The sequence below is a fragment of the Eleutherodactylus coqui genome, chromosome 4, assembly GCF_035609145.1.
Source record: "Eleutherodactylus coqui strain aEleCoq1 chromosome 4, aEleCoq1.hap1, whole genome shotgun sequence".
NCBI classification, from domain to species: domain Eukaryota; kingdom Metazoa; phylum Chordata; class Amphibia; order Anura; family Eleutherodactylidae; genus Eleutherodactylus; species Eleutherodactylus coqui.
Genome location: NC_089840.1, coordinates 36117797 through 36135889, shown reverse-complemented (window position 1 = coordinate 36135889; position 18093 = coordinate 36117797). Strand labels below are relative to the sequence as shown.

Sequence of the window (18093 nt, the reverse complement as noted above, 5' to 3'; positions counted from 1 at the left end):
GTAAAATGTACTAGATAAGGGTGCCTACCCACTTGCGATTTTTTTCCTGTGATGTTTTGCGTTTTTTCTCAAGAGCAATTAGTATAGAATGTGTTCTTGTCCATCTGGGGTTTTTTTTCCGTTTCGTGGGGTTTTTTCACATAGGAACTGTCAGTTGCATATGTCTCCTTATTTTTCTCTTAATGCACCCATGATTGTCAATGGAGGGCTGCAAAAAACGCCGCAAAAAACGCGCAAAAAAACGCACGAAAACGCCGAGTTTTTCACGCGCGCAAATCGGCGACACAAGTGGGTAGGCGCCCTAACAGATATAAGAAAGCTCACTAAATATCAAGGATATTAGGCTCTAACTCACTAGACATACGGGATATTATGATACAACTCACTATACACCGGGGATATTGCAATATAGCTCAAAAGATATCAAACATAATGAATAATTATAACACTCAATAGACACCAGAGATATTATAATACTAGACAACAGGATATTATTATAAAACTCACTAGACGCTGGGGGTATTGTATTAAAAGTCACAGCACAGCAGGGATATTATAAATCACTAGGTACTAAAGATATAATAAAACTGATATGTCAACATTAAGCGGCTCCACTTACTTCGAAAACTCCCTCAAAGTTCTTAACCTTGAGGTGAGGAGGAAGTCGGAAGTTATTTCGGATGTCGCTCCTCCTCTTGCCGGTGTATGGAACGTCCACAGTGAGTACCAGTGCCTTAAAGCCCAGCGCCTCTACCCGATGCACCAGCTGCTCAGACAGCTTACGGTCCCGATATACATACAACTGGAACCAGCGGAAACCATCAGGGGCGGCGGTCACTATCTCCTCAACAGAGCAAGTGGAGTAGGTGCTGGCCACGTAGCATAAATTCAGGGTCTCTGCCGCTGCCAAACACAAACATCACATGAAATAGGAAATCATAATCCTTGTCAATGAAGATACAGGCCATATGCAGACCAAGCACAAGTACTAAGCTTTTCAGTGTCCTAAACCATTAACCCCATTACCACCCTAGACCACCAGGAACTATGCCATGTTTCCCTTCACACTAGATCACCAGGGATTTAACCATTAACCCCTTTAATATCTTAAGCCATCAGAGGTTTTACCATGTATTCCGTCTCTAAGACCGTCAAATATTTAAAAAGGGGTTTCCCGAGATAAAGTTTTTTCTAAAAACAGCTTCCACATGGCCCAAACTCCCCGCAAGTCTCCCATCGACTAATCCAGGTCTACCTGGTGATGTCATGTTTACAGGCTGCAGTCAGCCTGTGCGTAAATAGCCTTCTGCAGCCAACGTAGAATCTCAGGGATGATCACTGAGCTCGGTCATTGGATGCAGCAGGTTTATGGGACGTCACATGCTGACAGCAGCCGGTACACATGACATCACCAGGTAGACCTGGGGACGACGATGGGAGACTTGCGGGGAGTTTTGGCCACATGGGAGCTGTTTTTAGAGAAAACTGTATCTCGGGAAACCCCTTTAACCATTCAGCAATTCACTATCCTAGACCACCTGGAATGCAACCCCTTCCCGCTGCAGCCCTTCTTGGTTTTTTTTCATTTTTTCTCCCTACTTTCCAAAAAAAATTTTTTTATTTTTCCAGTGACATAGCTACTTACGGGTTTGTTTATTCTATTAGTCAGTATGATTGCAGTGATAACACATTTATATAGTATTTTTATGTGGTACTATTTTTTTAATGTGTTCTTTGTCACCATCTTTTGATCCCTATCACTTTTTTTACTTTTCTGTTGATGCAGCTGTGTTTTTGCAGGGTGACCTGTAGTTTACATTGGTACCATCTTCGATGCAATGATTTCTTGATAGCTTTTTATTACATTTTTTCTTAGAGATAGGATGACGAAAAGCAAACAATTCTGGCATTGCATAATTTTTTGGGATGGCGTTTACCATGCAGGATTAATAATGTGATATTTTAATAAATTAAAGTTTTACAGATGCAGCGATACCAATTTTTCATATTTTTACTTTTTTGTTTTATTTTTTGACACGACAATTTTTAATATTTATTTTTTGAAATAATTACAAATAATAATTTTAACATTTTTTTTGTTCCCATGAGAGACTTGAACTTACAATCATTTGATCGCTTATACAGTATAATGCAATACTATGGTATTGCATTATATTGTATTCTGACAGGTATCCTATTAAGACATGCCACAGGTGCAACTAAGTAGACAATCATTCATGGCAGACCTGGGGGCTCTGGCTGCTTTGGCACCTGAGCAGCATGTTGCAGTGTCCTCTCAATCTCAATCCCATCATGTGGGGGCTGTTTGGGACATCACTATCCAATCGCTACATTTAAATTCTGCTGTCAAAATCAACAGTGACACTTAAAGGGTTGAGTTCTTTTCAATTCTGGCTGTTGCAGGCAGGTGACTGTTTTCAAAGAGAGCTGATACCCATCATCTATGGAGCGGGCCCCCCAGCTGTGCCTGCTTTATACAATGACATGCAATGTGTGCTGTACCTGTAGGAAGACGTCCGGCAGGGTATTCTGACTGTATATTACTGGCCACTCTGTTGTTGGGGGCCTCTCCGACATGTCACATACTGCAGTACTGGTTCTAGCCAGCAGATGGCACCATTGTAAAATGTCAGAAAGAGAAAGCCCCCTAGGAAACCCTGAATCCAAAATTGGTTAGGAATAAATGGGTGTTTCTGGGACTAAAAAAATTACTGTCCGTTATCAAAACAATGTGACATTATGCTCCACCACTCGATCAGTGATTATGCAGACAAAGAGGCTTGTTTGTATGTATCACTGTGCCTAAAGGTACCTTTGAAATAAGTTTGGTACTGTGTTAGCCAGTAGAGCAAAATGTGATTGTTCTCAGCAAGAGGAACCAAGTAGTCTTGTAGATATGACACCTTTTAATGGCTAAAAAAATACATGATGATATAGCAAGCTTTGGAACCTCTCAGGGTTCTTCCTCAGGCATAATGAAATAGATCCGAAGAGGCATGCATATATATGCACACATACATATTACAAAGACATGAATGTGATTCATTTTTCACTTAAAAAATACAAGAACAGAGTAGAGAAATAAAGAATTAATTAGTCCACTGATAAAGATATGAAAGTTTTATGGTCTCTGAATTAGTGTTAGGCGGTCACCAGGCCAGAGTGCTATCTGTGCTACAGAGGTCTCAAACTTCCCAGTCACGCATGAATCCTCTTGCAGAATTTAGGCCTCTGTTGAGAAGTTATGGGAGGCGCTGTGCGGGGAGCTTTCATACAGCATTCTCAAAACCAATCTCTCCCCTAGAAGTTTTCAGAATGGAATGAAACTTTCTCTGTGTGATTGTAATGTTGATATAAGTAAGAGCAAAAGAATAATATATTGCGGAAAACTGAATACTTCAAGGAAGACTCTAGTACCCTGTTGTACCACCTCTAGCTTGTAAACAAGATGTGATACAGGTGGGCATGGAGGCTCTAGTACCCTTTTGGGCCGCTTTGATACAAGATGTGATACGTCAGGCATGTAGGCTCTAGCACCCTGTTGGGCCCCCTCTAGCCTGGATACAAGATGTGATACGGGGAGGGAGGCTCTAGTACCCTGTTGGGCCGCCTCTAGCTTGAATAGAAAATGTGATACGGGCAGGGAGGTTCTAGTACCCTGTTTGGCCACCTCTAGCTTGGATACAAGATGTGATATAGGTAGGCATGGAGGCTTTAGTACCCGTTGTACCGCCTCTAGCTTGAATACAAGATGTGATATGGGCAGGAAGGCTTTAGTACCCTGTTGGGCCGCCTCTAGTTTGGATACAAGATGCGATACAGGTGGGTGTGGAGGCTCTAGTACCCTGTTGTACCGCCTCTAGCTTGGATACAAGATGTGATACGGGCAGGCATGGAGGCTCTAGTACCCTGTTGCGTCACCTCTAGGTTGGATACAAGATGTGATACAGGCAGGCATAGAGGCATACAGGTTCCGTATGATATCCTGCGGCATATCGGTCCACATTTGCGGTGACTGAGCCTCTAGATCGTGCAAACTCATAGGCTTTCAACGTTGGCATCCCAGATGGTACCATACATATTCTATTGGTGATAAATCTGGTGACCGGGCAGCCACAGAAGTGTGATAATGTCGTGGGGACATTTGTGACCCCCTTGTGTGTGCTGTCGAGCATTATCCTGCTGGAAGCCGCCATGAGAGTAACACATGTGGCTGCAGGATGTCCTGAACATATGGCTGAGTGGTCATTGTCCCTCGTACCACTACTAGGGGGGACCGACTGTCGTATGTAATGGCCCCCCTGAACATCACACCAGCAGGGGGCAGTGTACCGCTCCACAGCAAAGGCAGGATTGAGGCATCCCAACATTCCCATGAGATACATATAAGGGTTTTCATTTCAGGGTAAAGAAAAACTGCAGCGAATAGTGAGAGGAGGAGTATAGGAGAACATTGCTGAATATGGAGGCAAGATGGATTCCTAAAATGGACACCAGACATCCGCAAGGTCTGAACAGAAGGCAGGAGATCCTCTTATACTGTATCACATATAAAACTAGAAGCTATACCGCTGCGTTACACGGCGATTTTATGAATAACAGTCCTGAAATATACAAAGTGGGCCACAAAAACGAGCCCCGCGTCTCAGTCTTATGAAAGCTGTCCAACAGAAAATCTGTGTTGCCCATAGCAACCAATCACAGCGCAGCTTTCATTTTACCTCAGCAGCATAAGAAATGAAAGCTGCGCTGTGATTGGTTGCTATGGGCAACAAAAATTACAGGGGAAGTTGGTGAGTTTTCAATTTTTAATTCCGCCAGTATTCGTCGCCGGGTGCTGAAGAACGCTCAGGCAGAATGTCACTCAGATGGGACCAGAACTGTGGATCCGTATACGACACAAACAGATTTCGCGCTTTATATAGAAGGTAATGGCTTCCATTGGTTTTTATGTCATCACATGATGGGGCAAGTTTTACATTTATGGGGTGTCAAAATGGAGGTATATCAGAAACGCGATGGATGGACTCATCTACAAGTCTTGGCTTTGTTCACTATGCATGGATTTTAATATTAAGTTGGAATAATGAAGCGCTTTTATCCCGCGGGTTATTGGCACCGGCTGATCTGTTTCTTTCACTTCCTGTTATACAGAGGATTTTAAAAAAGTCTACAAACTCATTAAGGCCTCATGTCCACTCAAAAAATACAATCCGCGCAGAATCTGCCACGGATTTCCACGGCGTATTCCTTGCGGATTTGCTTTAAATGGCATTTTTTTTACATGCAGATATCCGCACACATTGCTATCAATGTGATAGCAATGCTGCCGATCCACGCGGATTCCGCGGCAAATGGAGCATGCCGCGTTTTTTCTTCCGCGCATGAAAAACGCAATTCTTTTAAAATGCCATCCACGGGTGCAAAAATCAATTTAATGGACCCGCGGATGGCAATAATTCCCTATGGGCAAAATCCGCTGCGGATTCCGCAATTCCATTTACCCAGTGGACACGAGGCCTAAAAAGCCAAGTATTTTGTCATTTAAAAAAAATCTGACAAAGATGTATCATTTCTAGGGATGAGCCAGTATACTCGCTAAGGCACTACTCGCTCGAGTAATGTGCCTTAGCCGAGTATCTCCCCGCTCGTCCCGAAATATTCGGGTGCCGCCGCGGGGCGGGGAGCTGCGGGGGAGAGCAGGGAGGAACGGAGGGGAGATCTCTCTCTCCCTCTCTCCCGCCCGCTCTGCCCCGCTCCCCACCGCAACTCACCTGTCAGCTGCGGCGGCCCCCGAATCTTTAGAGACGAGCAGGGAGATACTCGGCTAAGGCACATTACTCGAGCGAGTATACTCGCTCATCTCTAATCATTTCACATTTATTTCCACCGTCACTGCGACCCGCTATCCGTACAAAGAGGAACAAACTGGAATCTATTATGCTGGAAAGAAAAAAAAAAACAACATGGTTGCATAAATGTCCACACCCTAAGACTAAGGCCTCATGTCCACGGGGAAAATCAGGTCCGCCGCGGATTCTCCATGCAGAATCCCAGCGGGTCCCTCCTTTCCCGCGGACATGAGGCCTAAAAAGAAGAATTACTTACCTGTCCGGACGCTGTGGATCTGCCCTCCGTCGCAGCCGGATCTTCTTTCTATGGCCCGGCGGATGTGCTCGGCATGCCGGCAGCGTGCCGCGCGCATGCGCTGTGCACTCAATTTTTTTTTTAACTCCTGCTCTCCCGCGCCGGAGAGCAGAAATTCAGCTGCGGTTGTGCCAGGGATCCGGACGGCTTCCATAGGCTTCAATAGAAGCCTGTGGAAGCCGTCCCCGCAGGAGACCAGCACAAAAATGGAGCATGCTGCGGGTGTTTTCCCGCACACGCAATCCGCGCCTCAGGGGAAAATGACAACCACAGGTATTTAACTACCTGCGGGTGTCCAATGCATCCCTATGTGGTGCGGATCACGTGTGCAGGAGAAACACTGCGGATTTTAAATGTTATTTTGCTGTGGACATGAGGCCTAAGGCCCGATGTCCACGTGCAGATTTTTAACTATAAAATCCGCGCTGGTCTCCCGCACAGGAGATCTGCAGCTCCAGAAGCCCATAGGGATGCATTAGCATCCGCAGGGCAAATAAATGCATGCGGATGTGATTTTTTTCCCCCGGCATGCGGATCGCACACGCGGGAGGAAATCGCAGCATGCTCCATTTTTCTGCGGATCTCCCACACGGACGGCTCCCGCGGGTTCCATTGAAGTCAACGGAAGCCGTCCATATCCGCGGCACAGCCACAGCTGTTTTTGTGCTGTGCCGTGGGATCCACCGGAGAGTAGGAGATTAAAAAAAAGAAAGTGCACACGGCACGCTGCCAGTGTGCTGAACGCATCCGCCGGGCAGAAGAAAGAAGATCAGTCTGCGACGGAAGGGGAGACCTGCAGCGTCCGGACAGGTGAGTATGCTGTCATTTTTGGCTTCATGGCTGCGAACACTCGTGGAAACCGCTGCGGGATTCCACCATGCGCGCCCATGGACATGACGCCTAATACTTTGTTGATGCACCCTTTGACTTTATGACAGTATTTGGTCTTTTTGGGTCAGTGTCTATCAGCATGGCACATCTTGACTTGGCAATCTTTGCCCATTCTGCCTTATCTGTCCATTTGGCCATTCCAAAACTTTGATCGTCTTCTGGTTAGGGCATTCTTCTGGTGATTTGGAGGTCTACTTTGGGTCATTGGTGAAATTCCTCTACATCTTCAGCTTTTTACCCAAGGTCTGAAGGTTTTGTGCTAAAAAGGACTGATATTTGGAGCTGTTCATTATTCCCTCCACCTTGACTAAAGCCCCAGTTCAAGCAGCAGATAAAAAGCCCCCCACGTAATGCTGCCTCCACCATCGTCACTGCGGGTATGGTGGTTTTCTGGTGATGCGCAGTGTTGGTTTTGTGCCAAACATACCTTTTGGAATTATGGCCAACAAGTTCTCCCTTGATCTCATTAGACCATATAATATCCATGGATGTTTTTCTTTGTTAGAAAAGTCTTCCATCTTGCCCCCCGCCCCCACAGCCCAGACATATGAAGAATACGGGAGATGGTTGACACATAACTACACAACCAGTGCTTGCCAGAAACTCCTTTAATGTTGCTGTAGGCCTCTTGGCTGCCTGCTGGACCAAGGTTCTTCTGGTCTTTTCATCAGTTTTTGAGGGATGTTCAGTTCTTGGTGACATCACTGTTGTGCCAGATTTAATCTACTTCTTGATGACATCTTCACTGTGCCCCATGGTATGTGTAACGCCTTGGAGATATCGTGGCCCCCTTCTCCTGACTGACACCTTCCAACTGTCAGATCCCTTTGATGGGCTGTAAGATCTTTATAGACCAGCTAAGAAAATGTCAGCAAAATCCTAGAAAAGCCGAACTTTATATGGGGGAAATCAGAATCCCTGTAAATAATGGCAGCGGAGTAACATAGTACGCTAGGGTGAAGGGAGGCAACATACTATTTATCAGGAGGTTAATTGTGATTGGCTAATCCTAAACACATCCCCAAATAAGGGAGGGTGCGAACACTTCTGCAACAATAGTTGTGTTATTTATATTTTTCCACCCTAAAAGATTTCAGTTTGTTTTTTAGGGGATTTGTACAGATAACGGGTCACACGGAAGGTGGAAATAAATCTGAAATGATGCAGCCTTCTTGTATTTTTTTAAATATCCATTTGTATAGCACCAACGTACTCCGCAGCGCTTTTAGGTAATTTATTACCCCCCCCCACCAAGCTCGGTACTCGTTTTACAGAAGGATGGAAGGCGGAGTCAACCTTGAGCCGGCTACCTGAACCACGTGGATATTGAACTTGCAACCTTCAGGTCATGAGCGAGAGCTTAGGACTGCATTTCTGCTGCCTTAACACTCTGTGCCACACAAAACTTTGCATTTTAACAGAAGGGTGTAGACTTTTTGTATCAGCTGGTATAAATTATACGTTACCCTGTATACAGTGATATGGACCCTGCTGGTATAACCTGGGCCTCTTGTGTATATGATTATATATGTACCGCTTTGGTCCCATATAGCTTTGGTCTACACTGGTTATGACACCCCGTACTCCTACCTCTGGCCGTACTCATCTCGCCATCTGGCCAGGCCAAGCAGTGGAAGGCTGTAGGCGCTATCCCAATAGGACAGCTAATCTCTGTTCCCAACACGGTAGTTTTGGTATCCGTTACTGACACATCTCGCAGCATCCGGGGCCTCAGGCGTATCCTGCGGAGCAAAAACCGTCAGCGAAACATCATGTCAGTCATTACCCAGCATTCATTTCACACTGAGTCCCTAGGCTTATAGATACCTCTTGAAGGCGAGTAAGTTGTCATCCCGAGTGCAGCAATCATCCGCCCCCGCCGCATAATACTCCCATGTGGCTTTAGGTAAATGATCTTTGGCGTAAGCTTCAAAGTCCGACAGGCAAATGAGGGACATCTCGGCATCCCCCTGCCCCGACCTGCGGAGAAAGCAGAGAGAAAAGTTATATAGGACAGCGCCACCCTACAGGCGACCACTGGAACAGACAAGACAGGATCATACATGTACAGTATATGGTATATGACCCCAAAGCTTGGAAATCACAGCTTATTGCATCGTTATAGATACTTTGCCTTAGTCTAGGAACACTCTTGTGTATTTCGGCTTTGTGTCCGTAGTACGGACCTGCGTCGCGGCCTGACCACCGATCTGCTGACACAAACTCCCAGCATTATAGGAATGTATGATACTCGGCGTTCGAGTCAGGAAACCCGCGGTCAGGCCGGGACGCACTTGTGTATTACGGACACAAACACTAAGCCAAAATACATAAGTGTGTTCCCGACCTTATATAGATTTACATTGTCCTCCAGTCGCATTCAGAGCTGCATTCACAATTCTGCTGTTATGTCCTATACTTCAGTCACATCCACCGCTACTGTCACAATTCTGTATTTACGTCGCATCTTACACTTTAGTCACATTTAGAGCTGCTGTTAACATTCTGGGATTACATCGTGTTTTATTCTCCAGTCACAATTCTGCTGTTATGTCATATACTCTAGTAACAACCAGAGCTGCATTCACAATTCTGCTTTTCTATCACATTTTATACTCAAGTCTCATTTAGAGCTATATTCAACATTCTGTGTTACATCATGTTTTATACTGCAGTCCCACCCGGAGCTGCATTCACGATTCTGCTGTTACGTTCCTCGCACTTCCAGAGCTACATTCACAGTTCTGCAGTTACATCACATCTTATACTTCAATTACATTTAGAGCTGCACTTACAATTTTGCTGGTTTCTGCAGCAGTCATAATAGCATAAGTAAAGGTGGTCACCCAAAAGTTTGGGACAGGGCAGCAAAAAAAAAAACCAAGTCCTCTATATTGTAGAAAGCCAAGGAAAAGTGTGATCTGGGCCCAAAACACACTAGCGATTCACACGTCTCATAATCTACAGGAAGAGTCCTTGTACACCGGACGACGGTCGGGCGCAGAAGAGGAGCGGGGCGCTTATATCCTCCATTCACAGATGAACGACTGTTTTACGCGGTCTGATTGTCATCCAGTTTTTATGCCGGCAGAAACTGACGAACAATAAGCGAACAATTATCGTTTGTCTTCAGTCGCCGCAGTATTTACACTGAACGATTTTCTTCAGATTCCCGCGAACTAGCGACAATCCGAATGATAATCATTTCGTATAAAAGAGCCCCAAGATAGTTTGCATTCAGGTCCTTTGAAATAAACCCAATTCCAGACTGATGCAGGCCATCTGCACTGATACATTGTAACAAACTACCAGGGCAGGGGAGATTGCGCTGCTGCAGCGCTGACCTTAGAGCGTATTTGCTCGAAGAATATTTGCGTGCGAGTTCCATCCGATTGCGAGATGAACGGAACCCACACAGGAAAATAACCTATTCATTTCCATGGGTTAATTTACATGAGCGATTATTCGCTTGCGGCAATAATGCGAGGACGAAGAATCGCAGCGCGTTGGATCCTATGGAAGGAAAAAAAATGGTATCGCACTTCCGTGTAGATGAGTTTCATGCGAGTTTTCTACTTTTGCTATTGAAACAACATGCAATTTTCATGCACGTGAAAAATCTTATATGCAGCAACGTGATGTAATGAGTTGTTTTCGTAAAACGCATAACAATTGCAGGGGGGGGGGGGAAAAAAAAAAAAAAAAAATCGCCAGCTTACGATTAAAGCCCCATGCACATGGCCGGAAATTCCGCGGCGGGATTTCCCACAGAATTTCCGCCCGTGGAAGCTGCCATAGGATTGCGTTAGAAAATGCAATCCTATGCAGGCGGCTGCGATTTGTCCACGCGAAATCACGCGCAGAAAACAAATCGCGGCATGCTCTATTTCTGTGTGCATGTGCCAGCTGGCCGGCAGCCGGCACATCAAAGAGCCGGAACCACAGAAGAGGTGAGTGCTGCAGGGGCTCAGGTCAGGTCCCGCTGCGAGAATTCATGCAGCAGGAGCTGACCCGGCCGTATGCAGGCGGCCTAAGTGTGATACTCAGACCAATATCGCAGTCATCCGTGATAATACAGCATTAGGGCATATCCACACGGGCGAGTTTTTCTGCGATTGTGATGAGTTTTGCAAAAAAATAAAAAATCCCAATTTTCCATAGTGAAAATAAAAATGGCATCTACATTACATACAAGTGCGATTTTATAGGGCATGCTGTGATGTTTACATCTCGGACTCGTGAATTAACCTATTGTAAATAATTAGTTCTTTTCACATTCCGTCCAGATCACAATTAGCCCAAACTCGCATCTGAAAATCGTTTGTGTGAATGCAGCCGTCTAGCGAGGAACTGACACACAGAGTTGGTTAGATGGTTGCAGAACTTTTCGTTACACTATGAAGATTCCGTGAGAACAGACCGTACCGGCCCTTTAAGTGAGTATACAGTATGTAGTGCCAAGACCCGTCAGTATACATTCTGCAGACCCCCACCTCTTACGCTCAGGGGTCTCCTGTCCTGCCATCCTCTCAGTCCTGGACTGTATGTTCATGTCCCCAGGCCCAGGACCGTCACCTCCCCCCCAGAGCTGCTGACGAGTGATGTACGTTACACAATCCCAGCGCCGCCGGCTGAACGCTGCACCGAGGACCTGGGGTTATACAATGGTGCTACAACCAATATGGCCGCCACTACTGCTCCCTCACAGGGGCTCACCCAACTCTTCTGGGTCTGTAGAGCCAATATGGCCGTCACTACACCGTCCACACCAGCAGAAAGCCCGCCCTGACCTCGTACTTGTCACAGCTGAAGGTTTGTTACAGTGTATGCGGTCTAGATAACCCTCTGTGGACTCCGGACTGATACATTGTAAGGCTCCTTCTACACGGCGCGATAAATTATGTGACCGAGAGCGAACGATGACAGAGTCCGCTCGTTTATACAGGCAGATATATCGTTCAGTACCAGCGAATGCGAACGACTGAACGATCGCCGTTTACACGCAGGCGGAAAATGTACAGTAAAATACGCCAATGCGCACGCAAAAGTGATATGTTCAGGTGCGCACTAATACGCATACGCTCGTGTGAATCTGCTCTAACAAACCCATCTGTTGTGTGAGCAGGACAAGAAAGAAGATCCGGCCGCGACAGAGGGGAGACCCGCAGCATCCAGGACAGGTGAGTTTTAATTCTAGTACGGGTGTTCCACGGATCCGGACGGCTTCCATAGGGTTCAATAGAAGCCTGCGGGAGCCGTCCCCGCGGGAGACCCGCACTAAAATGGAGCATGTCGTGGTTTTTTTCCCGCACGCAGATCCGCGCCTGAAGGGAAAAATGACATCCGCAGGTATTTAACTACCTGCGGGTGTCCAATGCATCCCTATGGGGCGCGGATCCGCGTGTGGGAAAAACGCTGCGGATTTTAAAATCAGAATTGTCCCGTGGACATGAGTCCTAAGACATGATCTAATAGCAGGGTCCTGAATGCAGCTCTGGATGTGACTAGGATATTAGACATGATGTAACAAAAGAATGGAGAATGCTGCTCTGTGTGTGACTAGAGTATGAGTATAAGTATATATATATATATATATATATATATATATATATATCAGGTTCAGTACATCCTACGTAGATGTAACCTGTGATACAGATAATACGGATTAATAATTGATCGCCCTTTTCTCGCTCTCACAGCTTTGAGGGTAACACAGAAGCGGTTTCTGCTGCCGGGAGGACTCTGATCTGTGAGGTTACTGCAGACAAGGATGACAGGAGCTCCGGCGTGTTATATGCACAGCCTATAAAATATTCATCCTCTTGTGTGAAAGATCTTCGAACAAATTATTAAACAGCAGATCTGCAAGTACTTGGATGAACATGGAGTCATTAACCAGAGCCAGCATGGGTTTGTAACAAACAAGTCAGGCCAGACTAATCTAATGTCCTTCTATGATAGAATCACGGACTGGGTTGATCAGGGTAATGCGGTGGATATAGTATATCTTGACTTTAGTAAAGCATTTGACAAAGTATCTCATACTATACTTATTGAATAAATGACCAAATATGAGATTGACAAGGCAACTGTTAGGTGGATTCACAACTGGCTGAGTGATCGTACTCAAAGAGTGGTCATAAATGGCTGCACATCCAAGTGGAAGAATGTATCAAGTGGGGAACCACAAAGCTCTGTCCTAGGCCCAGTGTTGGTCAACATTATTATAAACGATCTGGAGGAAGGAATTGATGGGAAACTGATCAAACTTGCCGACGACACAAAGTTAGGAGGGATAGCTAATAGTAGGGAAGAGAGAGTATTTAAAAAGATCTAGAAAAGCCTGGTCATTGGGCGGCGACTAACAGAATGGTATCTAACAAGGAAAAATGCAAAGTCCTACATCTGGGCAAGAAAAATGAAGAAAGCACATACAGAATGGAAGGAATTGGGCTAAGCAGCAGCACATGTGAAAAAGACTTGGGTATACTAATAGGTCATAGACTGAACATGAGTCAACAATGTGATGCAGCAGCCAAAAAGGCAAACACAATTCTGGGATGTGTTAAGAGAAGCATAGAGTCTAGATCACGTGAGGTAAGTATCTCCCTCTACTTTTCCTTAGTCAGACCTCATCTGGAATACTGTGTCCAGTTCTGGATTCCACATGAGACGGATTTCGCATGTGGAATTCGTGTGTACCTGGTTAGTTTCTTTTTCTTCTGTACTGCAGATGTTCTTCACGCCTCACCAACGGACATGCGCAATACAGATTTTTTTTGTCAACTACTGCTTTCCTTGCGTTATCGCCTAGTGATGATGTGGAATCTGCTTCAATGGAAGCCGTCCACATGGAATCCGCAAAAAAATTGCGCAATTGGTTTCCGCAAGTGTGCAGGAAGAATCGATTTCCCATAGCATGCTATGGGTGCTATTTGCTGCGGATCACAGTGCGGACGCCTGCCACGGATTCCGCAGCAAATATCCGTCCGTGGGCAGGAGCCCTAAGCTGGGTACACAGAAATTCCACGTGCATTTTTAAAACGGAGACTAAGCAGCAAAGTGGATGAGATTTGCAAAAACGTCGTTCACACTCTGCTGCCGACAAGCCGCACGGAAACTGACATGCGGCGCCATGTGAATTTTGGATCAGTTTCCTCTGCCGGCTCTCTTCTCTCTATGGGGAGAGATTTCCGCAGCGGAATACAGGATGGAAGCCCGCTTCAAAACCCTGCAGAAGTCTCGCAGAATTTCCGTACGGCGCACTGCGGACATTCCACAACATTTCCGTCCCGTGTGAACCGAGCCTTAAGTGCGCATTTACACCAAACTTTAAGTTAGTACGCACCTTCCAAAGGGGCGGAAATTTGGGTGCAACACGTTGAAAACGCAGCACGAAAATCCGAATGCCTCTATGCAGATTTTGATGCGAAATTGAAAATGGCGTTACTCTGCCGGCAATTCTGTATTAAAATCCTCATGTAGATGGCGAGTTTTAGGACATTTTCAGAAGGATGTATTTGCGCGTGTACAATATACGCACGCAATACGCAGAGAATAGAACCTAGTGATGTCAATGCATTCTTTCACATAATTTTTTTGCAAGCACTTCGGTCGCGCCCCCGAAAAAAAAAAAAAGGACATACTTTATCTTTCTGTGTATTTCTGCACAAAAGGTCCCTATAGAAGTCTGTGAGAGCTGCGCAAAAGTATGCGCAAATATACAAACCGCTGCACAATTCCATGAGGCATAAAACACATCATCAGGACCTTATCTAACCTATGTGTGTGTGTGTGGGGGGGGGGTCACGTGTATTTGCGCGCCCAACTGCGTTTTTTAATGTACTATTTACATGTGCCAACAACCCCCCCTCCCCCCCAAAAAAAACTATAGCCAAGGTCTCGTACATTCAAATTACTAATTAGCCTAATTATTCGCAAAAAATAAAACCTGCTGTGTATTTTTCTGCGTGATGGAATTGAACGCGCAAAATATGCGCTTTGTGAACGAATCCATTGAAATCCGTGGGTCCTATTCCCTGCGTATTGCGTGGGCACTCAATTTTCTTGCACAAAAATATACTTTTTTGTGGAACCGTGGCACCATAGGAGTCTATGACAGCGTGCAAATGCAAATCACACACTGAACTGCGCAATTTCGTGATAACACCAGGGACCAATTAGGCTGCAGAGCCATTGAAATCACGACGCCGGTGTGTCCCGCGGCGATGTAAATGGTCCCAGCAGCGGAAAAAGGTTCAGTAAACAGCGCTGCTACACGCCTGTAAGCATGTGATCGCGCTGCCTTCACGGCACAAATCACGTCACGCTCTCGCATGTACAACTGTGCTTGTCTGCAGGAGCCCTAGGGTGTATTCACACGGACCATTTGCACATTGGAAAAAAAAATAAAAAAAATTGCTGCACCGCCAGTTTTTGGACGATTTTATCTCGAGATGTGCGATTTTTCATCTCCCATGTCTCCCTATGGAGCCTCCTATTTAAAGCACCAACTTGCGATTTTCGTGGACTGCGATATTAACATTAGAAAGTGCTATTGACCTTTGCGATTTTCTCGCAGCAAAATCACGATCGCCTGTGTGAAACTACCCTCAGGCCGGTGTGACACAGGCATCCTCGCATTGACACGCGCTGCGAATTTGCGCATGTGCATGTTTTACCGTACCTTTTGCACATGCAAACAACATGCAACCACGCTCCCATTTATTGAAATGGGCAATAAACGTAATTAGTTCAATACATGTTATTTTTGTGCGCAAATGCACAGTAAAAGCGAGCAAGCTGCGTATCATTTTTGGTGAACGAAATGCGCGTAAAATACGCTTATGTGAAAGAACCTATTGAAATCAACGGGTTCCAGTCGCTGCACATTGCGTGCACAATACGCTGCGCGAATACCTCCGTGTGAATAAGCCCCCAGACTCATACCAGTATTTTTGCGTGCGCAATGCATAGAAAGTAGAACCCATTCATTTCAATGGCTTTGTTCACATGCGTGTATTTGGCGTGCGCAAGTCAATTACACAAAAAAATACGTAGCATGCTCTTTTTTTTGCGCAAAGAACACATCTTGAATTAATTACACTAATTGGCCGTTTCAAAGAGTGTTTTTTCGTACACGCCAATGCGCACAATGTGAATGACTAAAAAGTACCGTAAAAACAAACTTGTGTTTGTGAATACGCAACAACGCAGCGCAAATGTGTGTGAAAATACGCATACGCTGATGTGAATCCTGCCTTAGGCTGTATTTACACGGCCAAGAGCGGGTCGCACCCGAGTTTCTTTTTCGCAACTCGCATTGCACAGCCAGTGGACACCTCAGCTTTGTCCGTGTGCCGTGCGATGTGCGGGAGACCACACAGTGAAAGTCCTATTCCCATACGGGACTCGCACAAAAATGGCGTGCTGCGATTTTTCTATCTTCCAGCATCTAATCGGAAGAAAATTGGCCCCTGTAAATACTCCCATCGCAAGTAACGGCTGTATTTTCGTGGGAGTTTTGTGCGTCTCACAACAAACCAAACTTGCGCAAGAATATCGTCCGTGTTAATGCGGCCACCGACAGATGTGGACAGGTGAAGAAGGACGGACGCGGCGGCAGTGATGGGGACATCGGCTCTAGCAGAGGACGGTAATAACCCAGCACAGTAGATTACGGCAATGTCCCTTTAAGAGATTTGCAGAGCTGGCAGTCCGAAGCCTGTGCCCCCTTCCGCAGCCCCTGACACCGGGCGCACACACATGTGCCACTTACCTGTATACAGGCTCCGGATCCAGCAAGACTGGCTTCAGGAGGGGGGCCCCTGCACCCCTCTCTGTCCAAAGTACAAGACACGACGCCTTCCGCCGGACAATCGCGGCCAATAACACCACAGTTCTTCGCCGCGTGTCGTCTTTTTTTCACATGAACAAACAGTCCGTAAAGGATTAACCCCGCCCTGACCTCCGGCTTTGTATGGGGCAGTGCATTGTCCTGTGGCTGATGGATATGGTCAGGGGGTGGGGTGCCCAGGGGACTGATGGGACACATTAAACAAGACCTGTACCATCCGGGAATACACGGATGACGGCAACTATCCAGTGAGCGTCATACCCAGCACCCATCGGAACAATGTGTCAGCATAATTGATACATACAAATAATACGGCCATACAATGCCCAAATAATGCCACCATACAGTGCCCAACTAGTACTGCCATACAGTGCCCAAATAATGCCACCGTACAGTAACAAAATAGTACTGCCATACAGTGCCCAAATAATGCCGCCATATAGTGTGCAAATAGTACTACCATACAATGCCCAAATAATGCTGCTAGAGATGAGCGAGCATACTCGATAAGGCAAACTACTCGAGCAAGTAGTGCCTTATTCGAGTACCTGCCCGCTTCTCTCTAAAGATTCGGCTGCTGGCGCGGGTGACAGGTGAGTTGCGGCGGTGAGCAGGGGGGAGCGGGGGGGGGGGGAGAGTGAGAAAGAGATCATTATTTTCAATAGATAAATTTAAACTTAATCGCAGAATGTCTAATTTTTGGCTGAATCTGTTGAGAAAATCGCCAATCATTAGTGATGAGCGAGCATACTCGCTAAGGGCAATTGCTCGAGCAAGCATTGCCCTTAACGAGTACCTGCCCGCTTGAGAGAAAAGGTTCGGGTGCCGGCGGCGGGGGAGCGGGGATTAACGGAGGGGAGATCTCTCTCTCCCTCTCTCCCCCCCGCTCCGCCTGCTGACTGCCGCAGCTCACCTGTCACCCGCGCCGGCAGCCGAACCTTTTCTCTCGAGTGGGCAGGTACTCGCTAAGGGCAATGCTCACTCATCTCTACCAATCATCCCTATGTAAAGATGAGCGAACGTACTCGTTTCGAGTACTTACGCGCCCGAGTACCGCCATTTTCGAGTACTTCAGTACTCGGGTGAAAAGATTCGGGGGGCGCCGGGGGGCGGGGAGAGGCGTGGCGATGCGGGGAGTAGCAGCGGGGAACAGGGGGGAGCCCTCTCTCTCTCCCTCT

General features: G+C 46.3%; 1 protein-coding gene across 6 annotated transcripts in view; it reads right to left on the bottom strand.

Moving 5' to 3' along the window:
* Positions 1–18093, bottom strand: part of HAO2 (hydroxyacid oxidase 2) — a 67919-nt gene that overhangs the window by 12158 nt on the left and 37668 nt on the right. For 2 of the 6 annotated variants that reach the window (XM_066599237.1, XM_066599239.1), the window contains 3 exons: positions 8887–9039; positions 8650–8801; positions 620–903 (listed from right to left, as the gene is read on the bottom strand). In XM_066599237.1, the coding sequence (XP_066455334.1) occupies positions 620–903; positions 8650–8801; positions 8887–9039 (589 nt within the window). Of the gene's footprint in view, positions 1–619; positions 904–8649; positions 8802–8886; positions 9040–11552; positions 11699–16837; positions 16911–18093 lie in introns of those variants that run through there. The other 4 variants (XM_066599241.1, XM_066599238.1, XM_066599235.1 and 1 more) reach the window with 4 other exon arrangements.